This window comes from Myripristis murdjan, chromosome 12 (genome assembly GCF_902150065.1).
Source record: "Myripristis murdjan chromosome 12, fMyrMur1.1, whole genome shotgun sequence".
Classification (NCBI taxonomy): domain Eukaryota; kingdom Metazoa; phylum Chordata; class Actinopteri; order Holocentriformes; family Holocentridae; genus Myripristis; species Myripristis murdjan.
Genome location: NC_043991.1, coordinates 31,408,931 through 31,435,987, shown reverse-complemented (window position 1 = coordinate 31,435,987; position 27,057 = coordinate 31,408,931). Strand labels below are relative to the sequence as shown.

General features: G+C 41.7%; 1 protein-coding gene across 2 annotated transcripts; it reads right to left on the bottom strand.

Moving 5' to 3' along the window:
• Positions 1-411: 411 nt before the first annotated feature.
• dgcr2 (DiGeorge syndrome critical region gene 2) lies at positions 412-26,813 on the bottom strand. Of its 2 annotated transcripts, XM_030065377.1 has the most exons (11): positions 26,413-26,813; positions 16,478-16,510; positions 11,936-12,058; positions 9,524-9,610; positions 9,176-9,386; positions 7,370-7,446; positions 7,032-7,214; positions 6,715-6,918; positions 4,742-4,894; positions 3,464-3,700; positions 412-3,340 (listed from the first exon to the last, which is right to left on the bottom strand). In XM_030065377.1, the coding sequence occupies exons 1-11, from the start codon at positions 26,492-26,494 to the stop codon at positions 3,102-3,104; spliced, it is 1,629 nt and encodes a 542-aa protein (XP_029921237.1). In that variant the 5' UTR covers positions 26,495-26,813; the 3' UTR covers positions 412-3,101. The 2 variants fall into 2 exon arrangements, with proteins under 2 accessions (XP_029921237.1, XP_029921238.1); XM_030065378.1 differs by lacking the exon at positions 16,478-16,510.
• Positions 26,814-27,057: the final 244 nt, after the last annotated feature.

Genomic DNA, 27,057 nt, shown 5'->3' with positions numbered 1-27,057 from the left:
ATCCAGGAACGAATTAATGTGATTCTGTCACTACATGGCCCGTGTGAACAAAGCCCCTTTATTTACCAACAATGGTTTCCATAAGGGTATCAGTATCTGCTGGAGTCACCGCCTTATGAGTCATTGTGAAGTACATCCACTTTCTATAAATAATTTCAGCCTTTTGATTGCAGTGGAGAGGATTTATCTAACAACCTCCAGGAGTCTCCATTTCTTCAGACACTTGTCTTAGTGTTGGGGATTTCCCACATCCAACCTTAATCCTCGTTGACATTTGGTCAATGCAGGCTGAGGAATTTCCTCAGAGAACTCACAGAGCCAGTGAATGTCGCACTTGATGAGGTGCATAGGGTTCAACATACAAAGCTCATTACCAGACTATACTTTCAACCGCCACTGACACAGTACTTATCCTTCATGGTGCAATTTATTTGGCATTTGATTAGATGTACATCTACCTCAGAAAAATACCCCACCCCCCCAACTCCCACCCCGCAAATGAAATGAAGCATTTTACAATTTAAAAGCAATGAAATAAAAGACAATGAAATGTAGCATTTGACATATTATACATAAAACATTTTAAAATCTAATAAAATTTGTTGTCACACCACCATAGTCTATCACAAAACTACAGTGTAAATGCAGCAGTTTGGGTTGTGGCTGTGGGCAAGTTTTCAATGGAGATATTAAACGAGAGCCGAGTATCTCAGAACTGTGCCTGAACCGAAATGACAAACTGAAATGCAAAAGTGTTTCCATTTGAAGAAAAGAAATCTCTAAGCATGCCCGCAGATTAAAAACATGCATCATAGGTCCAAACCCAGGTTGAAAAAACAAAAAACAAAAAACAAAAAAAAAAAACGTAACCAACTTGATCCAAAAAATACAATCCAAAACCAGAACACCGTCTCCTATACACACATGCACACATTACTTTCACAATTTATGAAAACATCATTTTGTTGGATAATCCACTGTGGATTGTCAATGCCAAAAACAAAATAATAATAATAATAATAATAATAAAGAATAAAATAAGCCGAAAGAACAGCACAAAAAGATTAAAAAAAAAAATGTAATGCTACATACATTCAAACAGAGGACGCTCAGTCGTGCACACATTCATTCATTTGGACAGACAGACACACGGCTGCTTTTCTCAAGGCAGATCACAAGCAGTTTGAATGCTGGTGGCGATGTATGCTAGATTCCCATCGAGTTGGTGATGTGGGCTCTGCGTCACTGCTGGTCCTGACTGCAGGGGGGCGCTATACGTTTGACTACAGGCCGATCAACCTCCGAGGAGCCTTTGTGCTTTGCTTTCACAGGCCAGGAAACATAAGCTTTCAACTCCTTTGGCCTTTTAGCTCCACAGGGAAACGAGCAGGAAAAAGAAATGGATTGTCATATTGGGGTCTAAATCGCTCCAAATATATCATTTACAGGTTTCTCCTTGCCTTTTTTACATTTTCTCTTTCTGAAATGGTAAGTCATTTCCATGAACAAGAAAGGTAGCAGACCTATCAACACCGAAACAGAAAAAGTATACTGCTAAATCAGGTACAATATTCAGTATAGTCAAATGAGCCTCAGCAAGCGAGGTCAAATTTAAAATAACAGATGTACTGCATGAAGATTCATACACAAAAAACAATGCATCATGGATTTAGGGGCAGCATCCAAATGTGACAAGTTTCTTCTCTTTTTCAGCTTTTTCAGTTACCGATGCATGATAGGTTAAAAGTGTTCAGCAATATCAGTGAAGCAAATGACCCAAAAAAGGATATGGTAATCAAGGGATGGGCGTGCAAAATACCAAGCTTTGAATTAATCATGGTTCAGTTAGCAAATACACAACTACCCTGCAAAATGTGGCTATAGAAAGTATATTACTGATGGCAAATTCAACATTTACCTCGAATAAGCCGGTTACTTCAAATTTCATTCAGGGATATAATCCCTGCTCAAAAATATACACTTGAAAAGCATCTTCACTTTCACCTGATCAGTGGGGAGTTGACAGACTGTTTTATGATGGGATATGAACAATCAATGCCTTACAGCCTGCCGTCATAAAGATCAGCAGCGCAACACAATACCTGACTCAAATATTTAGTGTTACAAAAAAATCCACTGTTTGTTTCTTTTATCATTTCATGAACATTCTCTGATATATAATGTTGTTTCAGCATTACCTAGTAAAAAGAAACACGATAGAGGAGGAAGCTGCAACAAACACTAACCGTACCTTACTGCAAGAATGCTGCAGCTTTCAAAAGTACAAAACATTTTTGACGGCAAATATGTTCTATGAACCTGGAAGACAGCTTGATGCTTTAGACGACTAAGAAAGAGAAGTTATGATTCATTTTCTTCAGTGGGGAGAAATGAAACTCATTGCAACAGGCAGGGCTAATGAGCACGATATTTGTAGCCTGGAAACTGAAGGTCCAATATCTATATCCATTTCAACAATGGTACGATGCCAACAAAAAGCAGAAGGAAGGAAAGCTGGCCTGAACGATTCTCTCACTATTTGCCTTGTGTTGGACTCTGACAGACAAGTACAACAAATTCAACAGGCAAGACCTGGGTGGGGGGGGGGTATTTACATCAGGGCATCCTGACTGGAGAGCTAGATCTGAGACATTTCAAAAGCTTTGCTCAGTAAACACTAAAAGCAAAAGTGCAGCCTTCTCGGTTTTTTGTAGTGTTATTCTTCACTGTACAGAAAGAGTCATGTCCGCTCCCTCAGACGCCAGTGTCTTCTCCACCAGTTGGCAGGAAAAAATAGACAAAAACCAAAACAGTCTGTCGTACTATTACTGTCTCCAAAGGCCAGCGTGGAGAAGGGGTGTGTCTCCTTTCAACGTGAAGCCTCAAGGAAAACACTGTTCCATCCTCTGATAAAGCCGAAGATGTACAAACTGTTGCAGGTGAATCCTTATCTGTCACATTATCTTCATTGCAGCCAACATCTTCCCTAAAAGCTAGAGCAATCTGCTGCCCCCCCCTCCCAGAGTGACAGCTGGAGCAGCATGACCTCCCTTAGCCAGCAGGTGTGTCCCAGTGCAGCTCCGTCCTGTCTGTCTGCAGTCCTATACCACAGTGCTCAGGGAGGAGCCACTGCTGCATTCTGCTGGCATGGAGTCGGGGGCGTGGCCATCCGTGGGAGAGTCAGGCCCCACCAGGAGCGTGCTGCTATCTATGGAATCTTCCCTCTCCTGAGATGATGGCATCGTGTCTGGCACGGGACACGAGCTGTCCGGGACGTCTGCCTGGAGCCCGTCTACCACGGCGTTCATCTGGCTCGGCATCATTGAAACCCCGTTGTGCCCTGCAGGGATCGAGAGAGGAAGAGCAGTCAGACACTTAGCGGCATTCCAAGAGAGCACGTCTGCTGTGCATAACAGGATGCAGAAATGATAGTGCTGTGTGACTGAGTACACCGTGTGCCTACCCAGGTCCACGTAGAGGAGGCTGTCTGGGTCGATGGAGGCTTCATATGGAGGCGGGGGGTCATCAGGGTGTTGGATGTCGGGGTATTTATAAGCGGCATATGGTGGAGGAGGCTCTTGGAAGTGGAAAGCGCCTCCCTCTCCGTCGTCAGACAAGTGCAGGGGAGTGAGGCCGGTGCCGAAAGCATCCGGGCCGTAGTCAAAGCCCGGGACTCGTCTTCCAAGGTTGAAGTGGTGCACTGAGCATCGAAAGCACAAAGACACAGAGGATGATGTCAAACAGCCATGCTGAGTGGCTTTTAGAAAACATGCCAAAAATGCTGCCTTTCTTATTATTATTTTTTTAAATAATTAAATATTAGCAGAGAGAAGACTTCATGCAAACCAGAATGAGATTTACAGTACACAGAATGTAATAGAGCAGGAGCTCTGACAGTACAATGCAGCGCACAAGACTTTTTAAAAGAGAGATTTTTTGTTCTTTTTCTGAGACACCTACTGAAGATTGGTGGGGATCAGGGTTGTTGTTGGAATTTTATTGTTCAAGCTCCAATTAGGTCTGGGTGATATGAACACCAAATAAATAAAATATGTATATATAAGTTTTGAGTCATGTAGGTATGATAATGGAACACTTTAGTAAGCTCATGCAGCCTTGAAAAGCAGGAAAAGACAACACTTATGTGACATCATGATATCACAATATCCAAAATCCCAGAGGACACCTAGCCTCATATCACCATGTTGATACATTATCAATATATTGCCCAGCGTCTTATTTTTCAGGTGCCAATATGAACCAATGAGGCTGGCACAGGTTAGCTTGCTACTAATGTCACTTCAGTCAAAACATTAGCCCACTGCTATACTTCTGTTGGCTAAATACATAATTACCTCTTCAGTATATAAGCTACATCTCAAGCAGTCTGAGCTTATTTTTGAGTCTTTATTTTTGAGTCTCTATTTTGAGTCTTTCAGTATAAGAGCACAGGCACAACAAAGGTAAGTCACTGTAATTCACCACAATGCTTTCAGTAGATAACATTACATCTTGTTTCAAAGAGAAACACCAGGTTTTAGCTCCAGCTTGTGCACCACAGTATTCAGAATTATTCTAAATGAAAATTCACTTTACCTGAGCTGCCCATTACATAACATTATACAAGAAACCCTGCTCTCTGTACAATGACAAAGCCTCCTTGCATAATAGCTGACTCAACCAAATGATTTTTATGGTAAAATAATGGTTAGAGTAATTCTCCAACAGGCCTTATACTCACAGTTTCCTCCAATGAGTGTCTCGATGCGTTCACGTCGCCGCTGACGGAGTCTGTGCACCATGAAGAGCAGCAGGGAGAGGATGAGGAAGGAGGAGATACAGCTAACAATGAGTCTCATCCCACTGGCCATGGAGTCAAACAGACTGTTTCCATCTAGGAAAAAAAAGATATGGTGTCCTTTTATTCCAGTTGCATATAGCACTTAAAGGAAGCTAAGCCAGAACACTGACATTATGTGGATTTCTGCTCAGATCTGGGTCCAAACTTAATTTGATCTGGCCTTGGTGCACATGGAATATTTTCATGGATTTGGCTCTACTGTACTTTTTTGTGTAATGCTGCAAACCCAAACTGCTTTCTGCTCAGGGAGACTCCTGTGCACACTCCAATCAGTTAGTGGGTTAACTGACTGGTAGCTGCCCAGCAAGTTCAATTTGTCAAATCCAAACTGTATGTCATGCAACTTAGTTATTGTAATATGAAGTAAAAAGTCACTAGAATCAAATTTCCTTGGTTCGCCAGGTAAGTACATTGCTGCTACACAGCATTTTGACACAACCTGGCCACAGACTTGTCCAGTGTTATTATCAATGATTGGATGTGTCATGTGTGATGTGTCAAAAAAAAAAAAAAAAAAAAATTATCAAAAATAAAACCAACTAAAAACAACATATAAAATAAATTAGAATACAGTTACCATAAAACAATGATACGCAAAAACACAAAACAAAAAACAAACAAACCAAAAAGAAAACAGAAATGAAGTGAATGTGTTTGACAGGTTGAAATCAAATATTTATAATAAAAGGCGATGCATGGGCTCCTTCAAATGTCAAGAATCGATTCGATTCCGAATCACAAGATTCCGAATCGATTATCACGATTCGATCCGTTATTGCCGATTCGATTCGATCCGATATTGATTTGGTTAGTTTTATTAAAAAGCATTTTGAGCTGTTACTGAATTACATGCCTGTCTAGTTATGCAACACATTAATACTTGTATTATATTGTGTCATTTGACAACAAATTAATACAGGTATTGATAATTAAAATGGCTGTAAGACTGGCAAAAATGGCTAGGACCAACTTTTGTATTCCAGAAGAGATATGATGCTCAAACACTTGGTATGTAGTGTTAGTGTATGTTTATGAGTTGTATAACATAATAAATTATCTTGCAGGAGGAGATGTTTACCAGTAAGCGTGACTCAAATAATTTAACAATATGTTAAATAATTATTTGTTTTAAAAATGTAAATTACTTATCAAACAGACCTAACTATTCCACTACCAATAAATGAGCATTAGTATGCATGTGATAACACAGATAAGTTAAAAAAAAAAAAAAAAAAGCCAAAGTGATACCTCTTCTCTGAATAGACAAGCTAAGCCAGTGTGCCGCTGTTAGTCAGTGAAAATAGAGCGGAGTGGCAACCACTGGAGAGGTTGTGCCACCCAGATTTGCTTCCCTCCATGTAATTTTCCCTAGACATACGTTCATATTCCACACAAAAACAGTATTGATATATATATATATATATATTAAAAGATTGATCTTTGTGTGTACAGATCGATCCATGGGAATTTAAATGAAGATCGATTCAAAATCGGAGGATCGATCTTTTCAACACAGGTCTAGTGAATGATACTTTTTTTTTTTTTTTTTTAACTTATTTAAAAATCCTAAAGATAATTACTTGACTATTTGTCAACTAGAGTGTAAGATATCCTTGAACAACAGCACCAGTTAATTGAACAGCAGTTCATTAGGACTTCCTGTGTAATCTGTTTACACAGCAGTGTATTTGTGAGAAGCTCCATCTTGCGGGGCTCTATAAATACTCACGGTTTTGATACGAGGGCTGGTCAAACGTGGTGGTTCTTTATCTCTAGGGAGGTCCGTATGGCAAAAAGTGAAAAACATTTGACTAATGTGACACAGTGTTGTAAGTGGTGTGATGTGCTGGTACCTGGGTCTAGACAGGTGAACTTGCAGCACTCCTTTGGATCTTTGCGGAACTGCTGGCAGCCCTGCGGACGCTCACACAGCGCCGCTACACACATCTCTGGCTCACCATCATGACACGTGCAGCTCAGACAAGGGTCATCCCCTTTGGGGGTGAAGTAGTAGCCCTCGTTCACAACATTGTCTTTGATGTCCACACACGTTTGCCCTGTTGGGGAAATAAAAGGTCTGAGACAAAAACTAACACAATCTATCAAAAGAATGGCACAAGATCAATTACTGCCCAGTGATTCTGGATGGAGGGAGGAAATGAGCACATACTCCTCTTGCAAAGAAAGGGGAATTTCTTGTAGCAGTTCTCTGCATGCCAGCTGTGAAGGCCGCGCTCATTCATGCTCTTGATCTGAAAGCGCTGCAGCTGGGCACAGAAAACATTGTCCTGGGTGGGAGATGCCTCACCAAAGTTTGTGAGGCCCTCTGGTGGCAGAAACACCTGCATTGACCCTATTGAGAGACACAAGAGGAACAAACGTTACAGTGAGGGCAGGTGGTGAAAAGACAAAGTATCAGAAGTAATCATTTAATGTCTAAAATCAACACTTTATAGATGGTACTGCTGATTTTCAGTAAAGAACAGACAAAATCAAGTGTTAAAATACCTTTATATGCAACCTCCCAGCGGCCCTCTAGTGAGTGGTTTTGATTGGTGATCACATACTGGTAGCCCACCCAAAACCTAAGAAAGTTAAATCATATTAGAAATTCCTGTCCAATATATTGCATTACTCCACTGTGACAAATTAGCTATTTCATATTGCATATAGCAATTTTAAACCACAATCAAGTACACGTTGAACCTTTTTGAAGCCACTAGATGGCAGGCTACCAATGACTCAGCACTAACACTCACCCTGCCTCCAGTGGACAAATATTTAGGCTCCATGAGAGGGAAGCAAGAAGCTACAAACTTGAAAAAGTGGGCTTGTGACTGAAAGGTCATCAGTTTGACCCTTCATACTCTGACACTGTACTGAGTGGCTCCCTCTTGTTCAGCTGAACTGGGCTTGATAATATTAAGTTAGAGTGTGTATACTCAGCCAAGTATTTCCTGTGTAAATAGAGGACAAATAAAAGTGGTGGAGTGAGTGGTGGAGTGAGTGGTGGATAGAGACACAAGTGTGTGAACATGGGGTTTGTGCAGCAGTGAGACTTTGTTAACCCTCTCAGGGATGTCAACAACACCAGAACTGAAGCAGTTGCTATCAATACCAATACACTTCCATGTTTCACAATACCATTGCAAACACAAGAAACACACCCCTCCATTTCAAAACTCTGTATAACGATTAAACCAAACAAACCTTATTTGTTTCTAATGTTTCATGTATTTAAACACATGAACCAACAAAATACTCATTTTTAATTACAGGAACTGTATGAAATGTCTTGATGTAATAAAAACAATATGATTATGTGCTCTCAGTTTGATTTACAGCCCTGTTAACTGACTATAACTTTAAATGTTTCAACACGGGATAAAGTTGTGTCAATACTGATCATAAAAACATGGGGATTTATATGATCTTCAAAAGGCTGATATCAACTTGGTACCTAAATATCGATGCTAGTGATATCCCTTCATCCAGCAACCTCATCACAGGTACCACTTACATCACATGGTATTTACTTGTAAATGCTCTTAAGAAAAAAAAAAAAATCACTAAATTCCAGTAATACAATACACAAAATAATGCCCTTTCAGACATTTAGGCTGGGTTGCACCAAATTTTTAGACCAATTTAATTTTTAGCTCTAAACCTAGATTATTTAATCCCTGCTCCACCAAAACTATGATCCGGTATTAACTCTAAACTTAACCTTGAAGAGGCTTGATTTCTTTCAAAAACATGGGAAAAAGGCGATAAGCAAATTATCAAGAAATAACATGAAAATTAGTAGGAAATCAGAAAAATGTTCCAATACCATTACTTGAAAATAACTAGAAAGTTAGTGAAAAAATAAATAAGACACATAAATGAAATTACCAAAAAAGAAAAATTATTTGGAAATTAGCAACAACATTACCAAAAAACAAAAATTACAAGAACACTATAATTTATAATTATTAAAATTCAATGTTTAAATGTCAGATCAGTAATGCTGGGACAACATCAGATTTCTTGTAATTAAGTGTTTGTGAAAGGCATCTGAACGCAACTCTAATTATTTTCTATTGGTTTAAACCACTAACCTTGGATTTACAAACCCAGGGTTAGTTTTTAATAGTGCATCAGAGTTCTGTATCATTTTAAATCTAATTTATTCATTTTACACCTGGTTTTGCTAAATTCTGATTAGACCTAATCTTAAATCAAATGAATCCTTATTGGTGCAACCCGGCCCAGGGCTCAGACAGACAACTTTGAAAACATCTTAACCAAAAATAGTGTGCAGATGTCACTCACTTGCACTGGTCTCTGCGCTCACACACTTTGTCGTCAAAGTCCACCTCAATCTTCAGGATGAACTGCAGCTCCTCGTTGGTGACGAAGGTGGCCAGCGAGCCGTTGACTTTCTGACAGGTATCCACGGCCTGCCAGTAGTTCTCATTCCTCAGGTAGACTTTGTAGCAGCTGGCAGTCTTCTCATAGTGGTGCCACCCACTGGGGCACTTCTCTATAGATCGGGAGGGGGCGGAGAGTTACGCTGTGGTTCATATAAACTAGGTAAACAAAAGCAAGTGAATCCTTAACTATACCCATCACTTTTTAGTCAACTAAACAAACTATGAGAGAGTGATGTGAGATACTCACTATTGAAGCGAACAGGCTGGGCCACACCGATGACATCCTCCACCTGATCGAAGCCATTGCCAAAACGAAACCTTTCCTCCTTCATAGCTGTAAAAACAACACACAGACTCAACATGGGGACCTCTCACCTTTTTTTTTGTTATTATTTATTTATTTTGATCATTTTTTATTATTTGGTTATTAAAAGTCCCCATGAACTGACCACACATGATGTCTACTTCCTGTAAAACAGTATTGTAAAAAGTGACACTATCCTGCACTAGTAGGCGTAAATTAAAATTTCAACCAATAAAACCTTCACAAATTTTTAAAGATTGTATGGGAGAGTGTTTCTCTCCCATACTGATGTCCTGCTGGTTTTCACTTGTGAATGTGCCAGTCCTGCGTCCAGCCCACACATCTCATTTCAACAGGAACTACATAAAATCAAGAAAGTGAGTCCATTTCATGGGGTGTGTAACCTTGTTTTAGGTAATATTTTAATTCATCACACTGATTGAAATCAAAACTTGAGCACTTTATTGGTGTACATATTAATTTATATCTGTAAACTCCATTAAAAGCCTGTGATGTAATTCATATCCTGGTGCTGTCAGACTGCATCCTGTGGCTATCCATTCTATAAGCTAATTGCATAAACCTCTTCCTCATGTCTGATAGCCTGGCAGAATTAAGAAAGCCTGCAGCTTAACATGGAGTGGGATATTGCCAGTGCTGCTTATTTGCGACCGTGTCTGGCCAGTGCAAGTGTTTCAGTGTGTTTGTTAAAAACAGACATAAACGGGCTGCATTTTCAATAAGCTAAATATTCCCATGTAGTTATTATACGATCAATCATGCTTGGCTCTAAAGCACAGATAGATACAAACTGTCATTCATTTACAGTAGTGACTTCCCTAAACTGAATAATAAATAGTAATAATAAATCAGATGACAGTAAATTATCACACTGACTAATGCTGCAGCTTTTTCAGGTACAAAACTCCCTCCCCTCTTATTTTCATTGTACATTGCTGACTGTAGTGTAATGAAACTCTATGTCACCTCCAGAAGGTTTATAATGTCTCTGCTGGTGTGGGTTGTTTTGGGTCAGATGCACGACACTTGATCATTTGTCAGTGTGTTGTGACATCCATCTACACCTCAAAAATACAAAAAAATACAAAAATCAAGGAAGTTGACACAAATTTCCAGAAGAGGAAAGCAGAAGTGAAGCCTGTCTTTATTAATGCATAAACAGTGGAGATAGAGTTTCTTTTTGGATTGGACAGTCCACCCAGAGCAAAACATGGACTGTAGACTGAAGAGCCCTGTTTCTATATAAGACAAGCAGCACTCCTCTTTCTCAGGAAACTGAAATCACCTGATGTCAGAACAAATCTGTGAGCATAGACCAGATTTTATGTCATGTAATCAAAGGCTGGACAATTTGCCCTGCCTCAGCTGTTCACAGAATGCTTCAGGACAGGGGCTTTCAAACTCTTTCATGTCCTGGACCCCCCAAGACCCCAAGCCAAAACAGTCACATAAACCAAATAACGCCAGCAGAACTCCTGCTGTATGGAGGTCACATGGTGTACTCAATCCTTTCAATAATTCCCATTATGCAGTCAGAGATCTGGGGATAAGGTCTCTCTAGATTTAAAAAAAAAAAAAAAAAAAAAAAAAAGGGGGTGGAGGGGTTGGGGGGGGGGGGGCGGATTTGGGATTTTAGTCAACAGCTTACCACTGCACCATCTACGTAGTGACTAAGAGATCATGAAACCAGGGAAGCAGCTACTCTGAATCAGCTTGGTCGCTCTCTGAAACTGTCCTGGGCTCTCATTCCTACAATCTTTGACCCACTGCTGTGGATAAAGCGGTACCATAACAACTGGATGCTCTGATGGCTTCAAAACATACACACAAACACACACAAATGTGTATATATATATATATATATATATATATATACATACATACACATTTCTTTATTTATTTTTTCTGCTAATCTCCTGAAGTAGGCAGTCATATTTTAGAACTCAAATATAAGTTCTCCTACCTTTTATTCAACCATCTGATTCCACTCATTCTGGCACAATATGAAAATGAACTTTCAGCGACTTCACACTTTCCTCATGCCAACAATTGTCTACATTAGTTTTCCTAAAAGCAGCAGCACTGTTGTGTTTTGAGCACTTGAAATGAAGTCAAACAGTCTCTCCGTTGGAAAACAGTCTCCAGGGAAAGGGGAAAAAACATTCAAAATCACTGGTATTGTCCTTTAAGTGTTAGCTGCAAATTCAAGTCCCTCTCCCTACTTACTATACAACCCTCTATATGCTGCTATTTTTCCCAGTCAATCAATCATGTTCTGGGCGGTGGGTGACTGAGACACCGAGGTGTAAAAAGGCTTAAATGAGCTGTACTCACGGGGGCAGTCCATCTCATCACTCTTGTCCTCACATGCTGTCCAGCCGTCACACTGCCAGGACATTGGGATACACTGCATCTTCCCACTGCGGCAGGCAAACTGCCCAGGGCTGCAGCGCTGCTCTGAAATACAACAGAGAGTTTGCAGACATATGAAAACACCTTATGTCAACTAGAACAACTCATTGCAGGTCAGAGACGTGGACAACTGTTTTCATGGTTATGCTCACCTGACAGATGATGACTGAATGTAAATTTATAGATTGAAAAGTTGTGTTTGTAACTGATAAACTGATCAAGCGAAAAAAGATGCATCAACCCTTGTTTTGAGCACATAGCAAGTCACAGTTTTACAGTCAGCAGCACGGTTGGAATTTAACAATTCTGATTCTGCTTTTTGATTCTGGTTCTTAACAATTCCTGATTCCAGTTCTTTGAGGGGGCAGAGTCAAAATAGGTCACTTGTTTATTTCACACAAAAAAACATAATAAAAAAGAATAATAAAAATAAAATGAATGTATTGTTGCATACAGTTCAATTTGGTTTTTGTCATTAAGGATGAATGATTTGATAATAAATCCATTCCTGTGGGCCACTGAAATGATAACACGGCAAAACCAACTCATTTTTGCAGCTCATGTGGGTGTTAATGAGAGAGAAGTAGGAATGTCTGTGCATGGTGCTTCGTGCACTTGTGTAACTGCAATCAAACCCAAACCAAATAACATAATGTAACATAAATATACAAAACTCACACCTTTACTCGACTGTGATGAGGTGCTGGTTGTATTTAGCTCAGGAGAGAGGGAGGGGGGCGAGGCAGGAGAGGGAGACCGACACAACACATCCAACACGGTACACTTGTTGATTTGTACACCATGCAGGTGAAGGTGTTTAGATATGTTAGTGGGTCATCCTCCCTTACATCAAATGAGCTCAGCACAGGTGTTGCCCTGTGCTGTTGACCCAGCATTTTTCACAGTCAAATAATACAATAACACATTTGAGCGGCGGCTGCTGCAGTCCACGATTCAACCCACCCAACTCTTGCAGGTGGATACTCCGCTAGCCGCTACGGGAACTGAAACTAAAGGCCCGTTTCCACCAAAATGTTCCTGGTAGTATTTGGGGGCAGGAGCTGCTACAGGAACGTCCTCTCACTCAGCCCTCTCACCTGCCGTGTCTCCACTGAGAGGGCCGAGTAGGAGGAAGGTTCCTGTAAAGTTACCGGGCGGTTGCATGACCATGACCGGAGCATCAAAATGCGGGTTGTTAAAAAAGCCTGTTGTTAGCGTTAGCTAACGTCCGCTAAAACTAACGTTAGCGTCCCTAAAAATGCCGGCTAAAAAGTGTGTTGTTAGCGTTAGCTAATGTTCCCTAAAGCTAACGTTAGCGCCCCTAAAAATGCCGGCTAAAAGTGTGTTTTTAACGTTAGCTAGCACGTTAGCGTTAGCTTGGTAGTGTTGGCCGTGTTGCTAGGGACGCCTGCTTTCTGTTGACATCACATCTGCCCCTTTTCCACCAGAGAGAACCTGGTGCTAGTTCGGAGCTGGTGCTAGAGCCGGTGCTTAACTGGTGCCAACGAAGAACCAGCTTGCTTTTCCACCAGCCAAGAGCCAAGTGGAGCCAAGTCAGAGCCACGTCATGACGTCATCGTAAAACGTGATGACGTGGGTGCGCGAGACGCTTGCTCAGAATCACAATAACCATCATGAATGAATGAATGAATGATACTTTATTAATCATTTGCAGGAAATGACATTGTCACGGCAGCTTCATCACTTCAACACAGATCAAACTGCACACTCATACAATCCAGCGGCTGCAGCGCCTCTGTCTCTGTCCGCCCGTCCTGTCCTGAAGCCGCTGAAACTGATCAGTGAGTCGGGGATGATGTTCGTGAGCCGCGTCTCAGTCAAGCATATAATGCTGCTTTCCCGATACAGTTTCTGGCCCCGGGTGGAGCAGGATCTGGATTTATTAGCGATGCAAATACTGCTTGTGTCTTTACAAGCCTACATTTCAATACAGAGGCGAAAAACACAATTATTGCCGGCTACCTGTCGGATTCGTGATCGGAACGAATGACAGCTATGTTTGGTTATAAAATGGGTGCTTCTCATCCTTAAATGTAATTTGCTGAGCCGCGTTCCATGCCGTTGTAAAATCAGTATAACCCGCGGCTTCGCAGGGATTATTGTTTATGTTTATAGCGTTCGCAGTTCCTGTTTTGTTTTGTAACCCCGCCCACCAATGACGTGATGGGTCGCGTCATCGGTTCGTTCTCTGGCTCCTGTTTAGCCCCTGCTCGGAGTCGGTGCTTGCCTAGCACCAGTTTGGAACCAGTTTGGCACCAGTTTGGCCCCTGCTTGGGTGGTGGAAAACCAAAAAACTGGTGCTAAGTCAGGCACCGGCTCCAAACCAGCCCTGGTGGAAAAGGGGTAATCGCGTCATGAGTAAACCCAGGAGTTTTTTTTACACCGAGGAAGGCCCGTTTTAGCTCCTGTAAAGGTTCCGGAACCTTCGGGGTAGTTCCAGTGGTGGAGACACGCGACAACGGCCACGGCCCCGTAAAATTACCCCGAAGTTCCGGCAGTGGAAACGGGCCTTAAGTGAAATTTGTTTAATTTGTTCAATAGGAATTGATCACGGGAACTGAAATAAAATATCTTAACAATTCCTGTGGATTGAAATTGTAGAAACGGTTCCAACTTAGAAGCAATTTTTGATTCCTATCCCTACTCAGCAGATAGTGGGCCCTTTCAGTATTTCAGTGCTGCAGTATAATTTGTCACCATAGCCTGTTCACTAAGTCAATATACTGAGAGAGCAACAGCGAGAAAATATTGGTTAAAGCTACAAAAACCTGTTGAAAAAAAAAACAAACTATTTTGACCTGCTGGCTACCCAATATAAAAGGAGAGAGAAAAAAAAGATAAAACTTAGATATTGCCCCCCCCCTTTTTTTTTTAATAGTTTCATCACCTGCAACGTACTTGGATGCTACAATCACAAAAGTTTTCAAGAGTGGAATCAGAGATCATGTCTTTGAGAGGCTGAGTGGCTTGCAATTTTGTAATACAGTGGTCCCTCGCTATAACACGGTTCACCTTTCGCGGCCTCGCAGTTTCGCGGATTTTTTTAGTGCAATTTTGCATGCTTTTTTTTTTTTTTTTACAGCGCATTGTGTTGTGCATCCTGATTGGCTAAGGGACTGCAGACCATTGTTAATCAATCTCCTCCGTGCCGGGAGCTTTTGATCTTTGGTTTCATTCTATAATACTGGACTTATTTTTCTACAAAGGTTTGAACTTTGAGAGTTTAAACAAGAGGGAAAGTGAGAAAATGTTAATGCCTGTCTGAGAAAAGTGTATAAAGTGTGTAGTGAGGGGTTTTACAGCCTTAAAACATCTAGAATAATTGTAAAAAATAGAGCTGACTACTTCGCGGATTTCGCCTATTGCGGATTATTTTTAGAACATAACTCCCGCGATAAACGAGGGACCACTGTACACTGAAACAGTGTGTGTGTGTCTATGTATGTACGTGTGTGTGTGTATATATATGTATGTGTGTAGAGAGCATAGGATTCAAATTCATTTGTCTGGTGGCAGAGATCTCACCATGTAGCACTTCTGTTCAGTATAAGCCTATACTACATGTACACTAGTTATTTTAAAACTACACTAAAACCATCTGAGAAAGTCATTTCCTAAGTTGTGTCACAAGAACCAGGCCTTTCAAAGTGAAAAATAATGTATAAAAGAAAATGTATAAACATGTCTTACAAATCACAGTTTGACTACAACAGCAAATGGAAAGAGCTGGGCTCAGACCCACAGATGGCATGTATACACCTCCTGTAGGCTTTTTGTCTGTTTATATCTCTCAGTTGCAGTGTCTGTGTTAAGTGGGTCAATGCCTCCACACCATATGTGATTAACATAAGACATGCCACTGCATTACAGTTGCCTGTGTTACGCCATTTGTGTGACAGAAGAGCTTATCTATTAGCAGTTTCACACAGGGTCCACTAATATTATTTATTTATTGGATATGACAATGATATTGATCATGAAAGAGCAAATTTGATGATTTGTTTTAAAAGTTAGTTTTGTAAAAGCAAGACAAAGCATAGCAAAAAATGACCCCATGGCTGTTTCACCACAAATGGCTAACACATTTGTCTTAAAGAAGCTAAATTATGACTAGACCTCAGTGACACATTTTTCATAAATGAAAACAGACAAATATCAGTGGAATGCATGTTGGAAGAAATACATAGTTAATATGCTACAGACTGACCAGTCTGAAACTGGTTTTAAAACCACAGAGACGTCTTTTTACTGTAATGAGAGCTGATAAATGAAAAGATATAAAGATGATGAAACAGCTGTTTCAATGAATATCTTTTGACAGAGTTTTCATTAGTTCCCTCTGTTACAAGAACAGTTACGGTCAGCAGTGGTTCAAACTGAGGGATGGCATTTATTCTAACAAAAACATCAGAGAGCCACTACACTACAAGACATACTGCTTACCTGACAATAATCTTGCCAGAGCTAGCCGCGGACCTGAAACAAATAGAAACAATACGATGAACTATCCTTCATCTTATTAACTCCTGTTTTAGGAATCTTTAACTGCACTCAGACCTGTATTGAGTGAAAGCAGGGTGATAAAAAAGGACATTTGGCCTCTCTGCACTGCTCAGTATGGCTACCAAGGGATTCAGTCTTTGTACTGTCAACATTTCACAGATCACTCACCAGTTGCTTGCCCAATTGTGGATACATTAAACCATCTGTTCTTTGAATACAGGTGGTCATGTTTACCTATGATGGCCCTGGACCACCCACTCATGCGTCAAATATGGCAGCTCTAGTTTTGCCAAGAAAGCAGGCCTAACTCTTGGGTCAAAGCTATTTCAAGACTGTGATTGTTGTTCCATCTGTGTACCAACCACCTTAGCTGACATTAATCCCAACAATTCAAGCTTTTAGGCTTTGATGAGGCCACAACCTACAGTGGGCTATGGTTGACCTTTATTTTAAAACAACACACTTTATTTTAAACAATAAAGCAAATGTGGGCATATGGCTTGAACAACTACAAAGTATATGGCTGACTTCACAAGACATCTAGCACAGCAAACAATAAATAATGCTGGGTGGACTGAGATGCATTACAGCCCAGCCTCAGCTGAGACTTCATTTTTGTTATGGATCCCATTGAGCATTAATGCATGACAACCTGATGAATAAGACATTGAAAACTGTGCAGCCTAAATTTGTTAGAAATGATTATGGATGTTAATGAACTCCATGAATGTATACAGGATAGTTGTCCTTTTTAGAACTGATATGGTTACAAAGTATAAGTTCAAAGGTATTTTTTGGCCTTGAAACAGTGAAAACTCAAAATTTTGACTTAAAAGTGAACCTTCATATCCTTTACATAACCAGTAAGACAAAAGCAGTAAACGTTCCTGAGATTCAAAATCCTGAATCACAGTGGTGAGATGTTTTCCATACATCTTCTCCTGATGCTTATGTCAATATCTGACCACCAGTTTCTGGGATATCACACAACACGCAATTTAAATAACATTGAAGTGCCCCCCTTTGGCCACCAAGGGGGCGCTCCTAAGATGCCAAATCCCCAAACACAGCAGTGAGATACATCATGCCCCCAAGATATGTCAAAATCTGACCAGCAGTGTCTGAGATATTGCACACCACACAGACAAACAATTTAGCAAACATTATAGCTCCCCCCTTTAGCCATTCAGTGCCATTTTGAAAATGCAGTAATGGAGCAATAACAAGAACTAACCCTGACCCTTGGCCAGTCTTGGTCCTATCTAGGCTAAAAGCATGATGAATAATCTGGACTGGGCCTTGTAAACACACTGCACCATGTTTGGCTGCAGGTTCTACGATGGCTACAGGGGCATTATTTTATAAATGTCGCCCTCCATGTCATGCCTGTTCCAAGTTTTTAGCAAGCCTTTGTTTACAAGCCAAATTCTGCATGTGGCAACATATAACCAAGAACTAAATGCTTAATGTATGGCCATACATTTTGATGCAAGAAAAAGAAACAAAACATGGGTGCTTTTTGTCTTTCAATATAGGCCGGGGTGCTTGCCATCTCATTAGGAAACTGTTCACATTACATGAGGAAGCAAAGCTTGGTGTGATCCATAAAAATGAGGAATCACACACTATTCAATTCGGTCGTTCAAAAATATTTTCCTATGTGTCCACAATGCTGGACTCCTCTAAATACAGTTACAAAGTAGGTGTTATTATTTGTTGCTACATGTCATAAAAACTACAGGATATCATCACTGAAGAGTTTTGTTGAAACCTCTTTCACTTAATATGTAATTTCATACTTTATTTGTGGATGTTGCCATTTTATGGAAATTAAATTATAATGAGTGGAACAAGAAATGTTTTTTTCCCCTATACGCTTAATTTCCATTGTCTGTTCGAAATGTTACTCTCACATTTCAGAATTCTGCTATCACCAAAGTCACACTAGAGATGGGAGATAAAACAATCTTGATATTATCACAATAAAATTTATGACAAAAGTGATGACAAAGTGTTTTTCAGTTTCAGTAAAACAATACTTGCAATCTGTTTCCTCAATCATTGAAGAAAAATGCAATAAAAAACAACCACCTGTACACAGAAAAAGCAAAAATGCAATCACACAGCAGAAATAGCCAGGGGTACAGATAACCTTAAAACCTATCTGTCCACATTTCTGCTGCTGACAAAACATTCAACTGAAATGCCTAAATATTGTATTTTGTGTTGAAATGAACATCAAACCAAGTCTTGCATTTCACTGGTTTCAAAGTGACCAGTTTAAACAAACGGCTCCATGTTGAAAATTAAGTTTCAACTTCATTTGCACAGATGCACATTAAAGGTCCTATGAGGTATGCTTGTTCCCTGCCTTCAGATATTTGAACTGGAGCTGTTCTGTCATGTACATGTTGCAGTCACTGTGCAGATTAAAACACTGACAAATATGGTAAAGGTAATTACAATGGTATTTTTTTCTTCTTCAGTTACAGATATTGTCACATCACAGCTGATTACCTAACAATATAGAGCATATCACAGAATCACCTGTATGGTGATACCATACCATTATCGTGCATAAAATATTGCGATAATATTGTATTTTGAGTTACCCAGTGACTCCCACCGCTACCTATTTTTTTGGAGTCCAAGCAGCAAAGCTGGAACCCTATTATATATTTAAGGATTTTTTTCTTATTATTGTGCCCTATATGTATCTGGGTCTCAGAAACTAGCCTATAACAGCTTCAGTTCCCAAACCTGGCAGACAGGTTGGAAATCTCACCCACTACTTTGACAAAAAAAGTTATACTGATTGAATAACAAATTTTACATTTTGGCCTATAGCCTCTGAATCATCTAAGAAACAAAATTCTTTCCTTCCTGGGCTCTGTGGGTCCAGGCAAATCCATTCATATGAGCTGCGCTCATGTGTGCCTTGAGAGTTTTCCACTTGTTTGAATTTTAGCCAAATCTGTTGTTTTTTTGCTCCTCCTCCTTCAAATTTTGATATATTACTAAAAAATGTCATATCTCTTGAACAGCTTTTGCTTTTGTAACCACGTCATGTAGATGTGTAAATATGATGTCTGAGTGACCATGACAAGTTTAAATGGCCATAACTCATGAAGTGTTAATCCTATTCATTTGAAATTTTACATGCTTTCATTTATGATCTCTGACGGGATGTCCTCATACTCCAAAAAAATATTGCCACCATCAGCCAATTAGCTTTCAGCAGCACTTAGTCATATACATGTGGCAACTGCCTATCAACAAACAAGCAACCATCCATTCTTATTCTTCTTCCACTCCTCCTGAGATTCTAATTTGATATCATTCATCTAAAGGCGTGGACCCTGTCATTGCCGCTTGTGGTTATATTCAAATTTGCTTCCCAACAGACTATCCACAGAACTCAGGATGCAGCTGTCCTGTTGGGTTTATATCGCAGGTTGTGTAGGTGAGCTTAAATAAGCGGCCCCAGACATCACTGCCATGAGGAAGAAGTATTAATCACTGCTGCCTCTCTTTTATCTTTTTCGAGCATCACCTCTTACATGTGTTGAGCTTTGTGTGTGTGTGCATGTGCAGCAGCCCAATGGGGACGTATTTGTATTTTTCATGGTCTATGGCAGGGGTACTGAATCATATGCCATAGAGGGTCGAGTGTCTGCAGGTTTTAGTTCTAGAAACTACAGCATAGGGCTGGGCGATATATCGATATAAAAATCATATCGATATATTTTTAAATGTGATATGGAATCAGACTATATCGCATATATCGATATAGTTCAAATTTGCGCTGTGATCCTTGCTCTGCTGCGCTGCTGACCCGGAGCTCTCTGCGCTGCTCTGCGCAGAGAATCAGTCTGTCGTGCACAGAGGAGGGGCGGGGCAGGAACAAACACTCCGGCACTCTCGGAGTAATTTCATGGCGCTGGGGCCGTTGTCGCGTGTCTCCACGGCAGAAACTACCCCGAAGGAGAGAGTTCCTGAACTTTTACAGGGGCTAAAAACGGCCCTGCCTCGGGGTAGGGACTCTGAGCAGCCCCGAAAAACCCCCGGGTGGGGCTTGGGATTTACTCTCGGCGCGATGTGGTGTCAACAGAAAGCAAACAGCCGGGCGCTAGGCGTCCCTAGCAACACGGCCAACACTACCAAGCTAACGCTAACGTGCTAGCTAACGTTAGCTAACACTAACAACACACTTTTAACCAGCATTTTTAGGGGCGCTAACGTTAGTTTTACCGGACGTTAGCTAACGCTAACAACAGGCTTTTTTAACAACACGCATTTTGATGCCCCGGTCATGGTCGCGCAACCGCCCGGTAACTTTACAGGAACCTTCCTCCTACTCGGCCCTCTCAGTGGAGACACGGCAGGTGAGAGGGCCGAGCGAGAGGACGTTCCTGTAGCAGCTCCTGCCCCCCAGATACTACCAGGAACACTGCAGAAGCCCCAGCCACAAGCCATCCACAACCCAAAAAAGCTCCAGCCCCGTCATGTCATATTTGGCTCTGAACATTTGCTCTCACATTGCGGAAAAAATATCGGGATATATATCGTATATCGATATTCAGCCAAAATATATCGGGGTATGACTTTTGGTCCATATCGCCCAGCCCTACTACAGCAGTAGTTTTGCTGATTGGTTTGTCTTCCTCTGGCTGAATGTTTATCAGTAAATAACCTGATGCAGTCTTTGGCTGGAATGACAACCTGAGGAATCTCTGTGACACATGGTTAAAAATACATCATCTTTGGGGGCTCACCTGGTAGAGCACGTACCACATTTCAAGGCAGAGTCCATAGCACAGCAGCTTGGGTTTGATTTCAGCCCAGGCCTCTTGCTGCATATCATCCCTCCTCTCTCCCCTGCCTATCTTGTCTCTTACTACGGCCATTGACCAATTAAGCAGAAATGCCAAAAAAGTCATCTTTAAAAAAAATAATAATAATAAAAAAAATTGGTATACAGACACATTGGCTGCCACTGTAGCTCTGTTGGGTAGCCATTTTCCAAAGATGTAGTTTTTTTTTTTTAACTCCATCAAAATGTATGTGTCTTCCTATTCTTGAGCATGCTATTTCATGCTATTTCCCTTCACTAAACAGGCGCACAGTACCTATACACACACATACACACACACACTTCAATATACATACATGGACTCAGATATCAATTATTAAGACTTGCTAACTTGCCTTGTGATTTCAAGCAGTTGCCAAAGCAGGATGAGTCACTACAGGGTGCCTTTAAGCAAGCAGTTTCAGTGGAAGACAGTGAAGCAGCCAGAGACTCTGACAGGAAGGCTATATCCTCAGGGAGAGCTTGCTTTATCATAAATCTGGGAAGTTTGTGACAGAGAGGATAGTTGTACCCCAAGTTCACAGGGAACAGTTGCTGAAGCTGGGCCACAACATTCCAACGGGTCAGTCCTGGGTCAGCAAAAAAGGGCAGAGCCTAAACCAGTGTGCTCACCTATGTCCTAAGGATGAGAGAGAAGATGGAGGAAGCAACAAAGATGGTGATGAAGTAGATGGAGAGTGCAGTGTGGCCAGCAAACCTGTGCAAGTCTACCAGAGAGAGGTCCTTTGCACCAGGTCAGCAGGTACTTTTGCTTCTACCAACAGCTGAGAACAAGTTGCTGGCAAAATGGTAGGGTCCATACACCACTGTCAAGGAGCTGAGCTCTAACACCTATAAAATTGAGATGTCCAAGAAAGGAAACCCAAGGAAGACATTTCACATCAGTCTGCTGAAGGAGTGGAAGACCCTGGAACCTCCACCCTGTCAGCAGTTGCATGTCTGGGCTGTGAAAGAGGACAATGATGTGGAGGGTGAGCGTACACCTACAAGCTCTCTGGAGCTGGGCGTGATAGAGCCATCCACCAGCAAGTGGAGCGACCCAGTAGTGCTGGTAATCAAGAAGGATGGAAGCATCCGTTTCTGCATTGACTTCAGAAAGGTAAATGCACAATCTGAATTTGGTGCTTATACATTTCCGAGGCTGATGAACAAGGTCATCTCGTGGCAGGAGCATCTCACCCATCTGAAGGAGGTTCTACAGATGGTTAAGCAGGCTGGCATGACAATCAACCCCAAGAAGTGTGCTTGGTTACCAACCACAGGGAGGCAGATCAAACCCTTTCTGGGCTTGGTGGGGTGGTATTGGTAGTTCATCAGGGACTTCTCTGCCAGAGCTGCACCACTGTCTGATCTCACCAATAGAGCCAAGACCAAGACTGTCTGGAGAGAGGAACAGGAGAGGGTGTTCCAGGACTTGAAAGAGGGTCTGTGCCAGGAGCCTGTGCAGACAGATGCATCCCACAGAGGGATCAGTGGGGTGCTTCTGCAAGGGGAAGGAGAGGGCAAGAAACTGGCGGCCTACATCAGTAGTAAACTTTTCCCCCGGGACACCAGATACTTGGCCGTGGAGCTAGAGTGCTTGGCCATCAAGTGGGCAATTGACTCTTTCAAGTATTATCTGCTGGGAAGGGAGTTCACACTTGAAACCAAACACAGAGCGCTACAGTGGCTAAAGTCAATGAGCACGTTTACATGCACACCTTATTCCTGTATTAACCGGAATATTCGCAATATTCTGGTTGCGCACATGTCATGTAAACACGCACCGAACCCGATTAAGGTCATATTCCGGTTGGAGAAATTTCCGAATAATTCCGAACCTGAATATGGTGTGCATGTAAACGTAGTCAGGGAAAGACACTAACAGCCACGTCAAAAGATGGTTTCTGTCCCTGCAGCCCTACTAGTTCTGCATTCACCACGTGTCAGGGAAGCAGAACACAGTGACTTCCTGTCTCACAGCAAGAACTGCAAGCCCTCTGAAGGGGAGGGAAATGTGAGGGAGCTGCAGGCATCCCCTCACTAAACAGGTGCACAGTTCCTATACACACACTCCCAGATACATACATGCACTCGGATATCAATTATTAAGATAAGTTATGGTGTAGTTTTTTTTATGTGTTAATCTGCTAAAGATGGATCCTATTTCGTGCACTGATACATTAATTGGGTTTATTTCCAGATGTTTTCTTTTTTATTATTATTATTTTGTCGGCATTTTCTGCTTTATTTCACAGTTACAGTAGAGATAGATAGGAAGGGCAGGGGAAAGAGGGGGGATGACATGCAGCAAAGGATCTGAGGTCGGATTCGAACCCCGGTCGCTGTGATCGGGACTAAGCCCTGGTGCATGGTGCACACTCTTTACCGGTGAGCCACTGGTGCACCCAGTGTTGCTGATGCGGCCCTGGTGTGTTAAATCAGCCTCACTGGGGAAAACCAAGTGGACTGAAGAAAAGGGGTAAACTGGAAATGAGCTGGGTTATGTTGGATTATTGTTTGACTGTTAAAAGATATAGTAAATTAGTGTGAGTAAAACGTAGCCTAAATATGTTTATATGGTCTTTGGGAGAAGGGTGTAATGGTAAAGAGTACCTCCTGTAAATAATGTATGTAGTAGTTGTGGACACCACCCATTCTTGTGTTGCCAATGGTAGATGTTGGGGGATTTATATAGTGTGTGTATGTCAGTGTGTTTTGGGCTGGTTGGGGATACAGGGGAACCTAGCTATGTCTCTCCCCGCTGTTTTGCATGTATCTGTTTGACATGATAAGTATTCAGTAAAAGACAGAGCTCTGCCAGAATTCATATATTATGTTTTTTGCTACCGGTTGTACTTCTCAGTAGCCACTGCCATCCAAAACTTGGAGCCTCTTAGCCCTCCATGGCACCAGTTTGACACGTGTTTTAGATTTACTATTTTGCTAAATTGTTGCTATGGTGTTCTGGCTGGTTGATAGGGTGTTGCTATGGTTTTCCTGATGTTTGCTTGGGAGTTGTAAGGTGGTTGCTAGGGTGTTCAGGGCGGTTGCTAGGGTCCTCAAAGTGATTGCTAGGGTGATCTGGGTGGTTGCTGAGTGCTGCTAGGTGATTGCAAAGGTGTTCCTGATGGCTACTTAGGCGTTGCTAGGTGGTTGCTAGGCACTTGTTAAGATGTATGGGGTGATTGCTGAGATGTAGAGGCAGCGGTGCTAGTGGCCACCGAGTCAGAGAAGGAGACATACGGAGCCGCGTGTGTATCTCTAGCCCTGCCTAAGTCAGTGAGAGGGGACCTGCTTTCTAACTACCTCTTCTGAACATTCCCACATAATCACACTTAAACTGCAATTGCCAAAAAAAAAAAAAAAAAAAAAAAAATCGGCAAACTGAACCACTTAGAAAACAGATCTCCCACTTGTCCTAGACAAGGCACATGCTTTTTGTATTTTGTGCGTGCCTGTAGCACAAAATGAGTGCAACATAGAGCCTGGCATGAATTCACCAATTAATTTGTACAAGGCAAAAAATCGCTTTTTAAACGGACTTGCAAAAAATGGTAAGTCAGAATGCTTAGAAAAGTAATAGCACACTTCTCGCAATTGGCCTGCACGTTTTCCGTGTTTGGTGTATGGGGATAACGCCAAAACTGTGGGTGGAGTTACGCACTGAAATTTGGTGGAATAATCATCATACAAGAGAATAAAATGTGTGTGCCTAAAGGCAAGCACATAATAAACCAGAAGAAGCCTCTTAATATGAACTTGACATCTTGCCCAGTACCAAATCTCCACATGGTAACAGCAAAGGGAGCATTTTCTGTATTATTTTTTTTTTCTCTTGGTGGGAGTCACCCACTTGGCTTGAGCAAAACAACTTGGCTAGAGTTTCTCCCATCCAAGCATTTGAGAAGATCTCAGTAGGCAAAATATTGATATGTATTTTCTTCTTGATGCTGAAAGGTATTCCAAAGAAGGGCTATGCGTGCATTTGCATCTGGGCCTGATACAGGCGTCCTTTCAACTGAGATTACTCATCTCAAATCATTTCATTGTTTGCTGCAAGGAAACACTGGATTTTGTGTGTGTGCGTTGAGCAACACTGGAAGATTTCACCCTGCAACTGCTGTTAGCTACAGTATCATTAGTGGAAATGCTAATAGGACTGATAACTGCGTATGAAAGCAAACAGGCATTTTTATTTTTTTAAAAACATATGTAAGAAACTATCCCAGGGTGTTGTTAAATCATGCATCATGTCTCAAGTGTGCTAGATGCAGCTGTGACAGCACAATCTTCCCCTGGGGATAAAGAAAACACCTTTCTAGCTCGACCTATCTAGGCCACAAATCACAGAAACGTGGTTCAGGGCGCTTGTGTGGTCTTTAAAGAATGGCACTGCTATTTCGATGTTACCAAACCAGCTTGGTTTATGCAGTAATAGATGAGTCAACGAGAAGCAGGCTTTTGATGCAGGGGCATGAATCTCTGACATGCGTTTCAAACTGGAGGAACACGGCTAAAAGAAGCTACCAGATATAGTGGGGGGTGAACCCACCGTGACTGTTGGACCCACGTCTTTATATACCTTATAGGGTTAGGATTAGTCATCCTTATGATTTTTTTTCGGTGTAAATCGTTAAAAGTAGCAACAAACTGAAGTTGTTGTGGGTAACAGTCGCTTGAAACAGAGCACACAAATAAACTGACGTTTTCCTTGATACACTGTTGGCCGTTGTTTATAGTGACTGATTGATGGTTGCTTTATGATGATTAGCTACCAACTGAAGGTTACTTTACCCAGCTTTGTGTTCACCACTCCGTTACCGACACCAGCAGGAGCCGCACCGACCAGAATTAACGTGCCAAAGGTTTAAAAGGAAATTGAGTCCCCCGGTTCAACCTGCGGGCCTTAGCGGTCTGCAGCTTCTTCAAATCTCAAATCTTTCTTCCCGTTTTAAGTGGAGTTCCTGGGAAATGCATGCAAAAGGGAAACAAGTCGAGTTTGTTGACGACATTGATTTACCTGTCCGTGGCGGGTCCGTTAACGTGAGGACGAAGAGAAGAGAGAGGAGGACGAAACTGCTGCTGTCAGCCTTTGGCAACATTTATCCTCCATTCATAGTAACTCTATTCAGAAAATAAAAAATATACAGAGGATCTGCTGCAACGCCGTCGCCCACTTCGGTCCTATAAGCGCCAAAAAGAGTATGTAGCCATTCTCACACACTCGGTAGCCGAACAGAATGGAGTGTGTGAATCGTAGTAACGTTAACGCCAGACAGCGACATTAAGATTATAGTTAATCTCTCCGACAAGCTAGCTAACATTAGCTCGCTCGGTTTAACGTTACGTCGTTCGTCGTCCTGGACAGTGGAACAGCACTGAACCAAGATGGCCGCGTCCTCCCATCACAACAATCCCAAACATGCAACACAGGCTATCAGCTGGAGGAGGGCCGGGGCGGAGTTTAGCGGATTACACTCAGTGTGACACACCGTAACGGCTGTGGACTCATTGAGATATTATATGATGGATCCATCGAACATCGAGTGTTACCGTGGAAGACACACTCAGGAGGCTCTGGCGCAAATCATATAGCCTACCACATGGGTTTTCCCTCTATTTTCCAACTTCAGCACATCTTAAGACTTGGTATGAAGTAGGCTGC

Bases quoted from the DNA above. Each gene is read 5' to 3' on its own strand.
- dgcr2 (XM_030065377.1), bottom strand. From the start codon at position 26,494: ATGTTGCCAAAGGCTGACAGCAGCAGTTTCGTCCTCCTCTCTCTTCTC. The intron at 12,059-16,477 runs GTAAGCAGTATG...GTTGTATTTCAG, and splicing joins TCTGGCAAGATTATTGTCAG to AGCAGCGCTGCAGCCCTGGG. The intron at 9,387-9,523 runs GTGAGTATCTCA...CCCGATCTATAG, and splicing joins CCAGCCTGTTCGCTTCAATA to AGAAGTGCCCCAGTGGGTGG.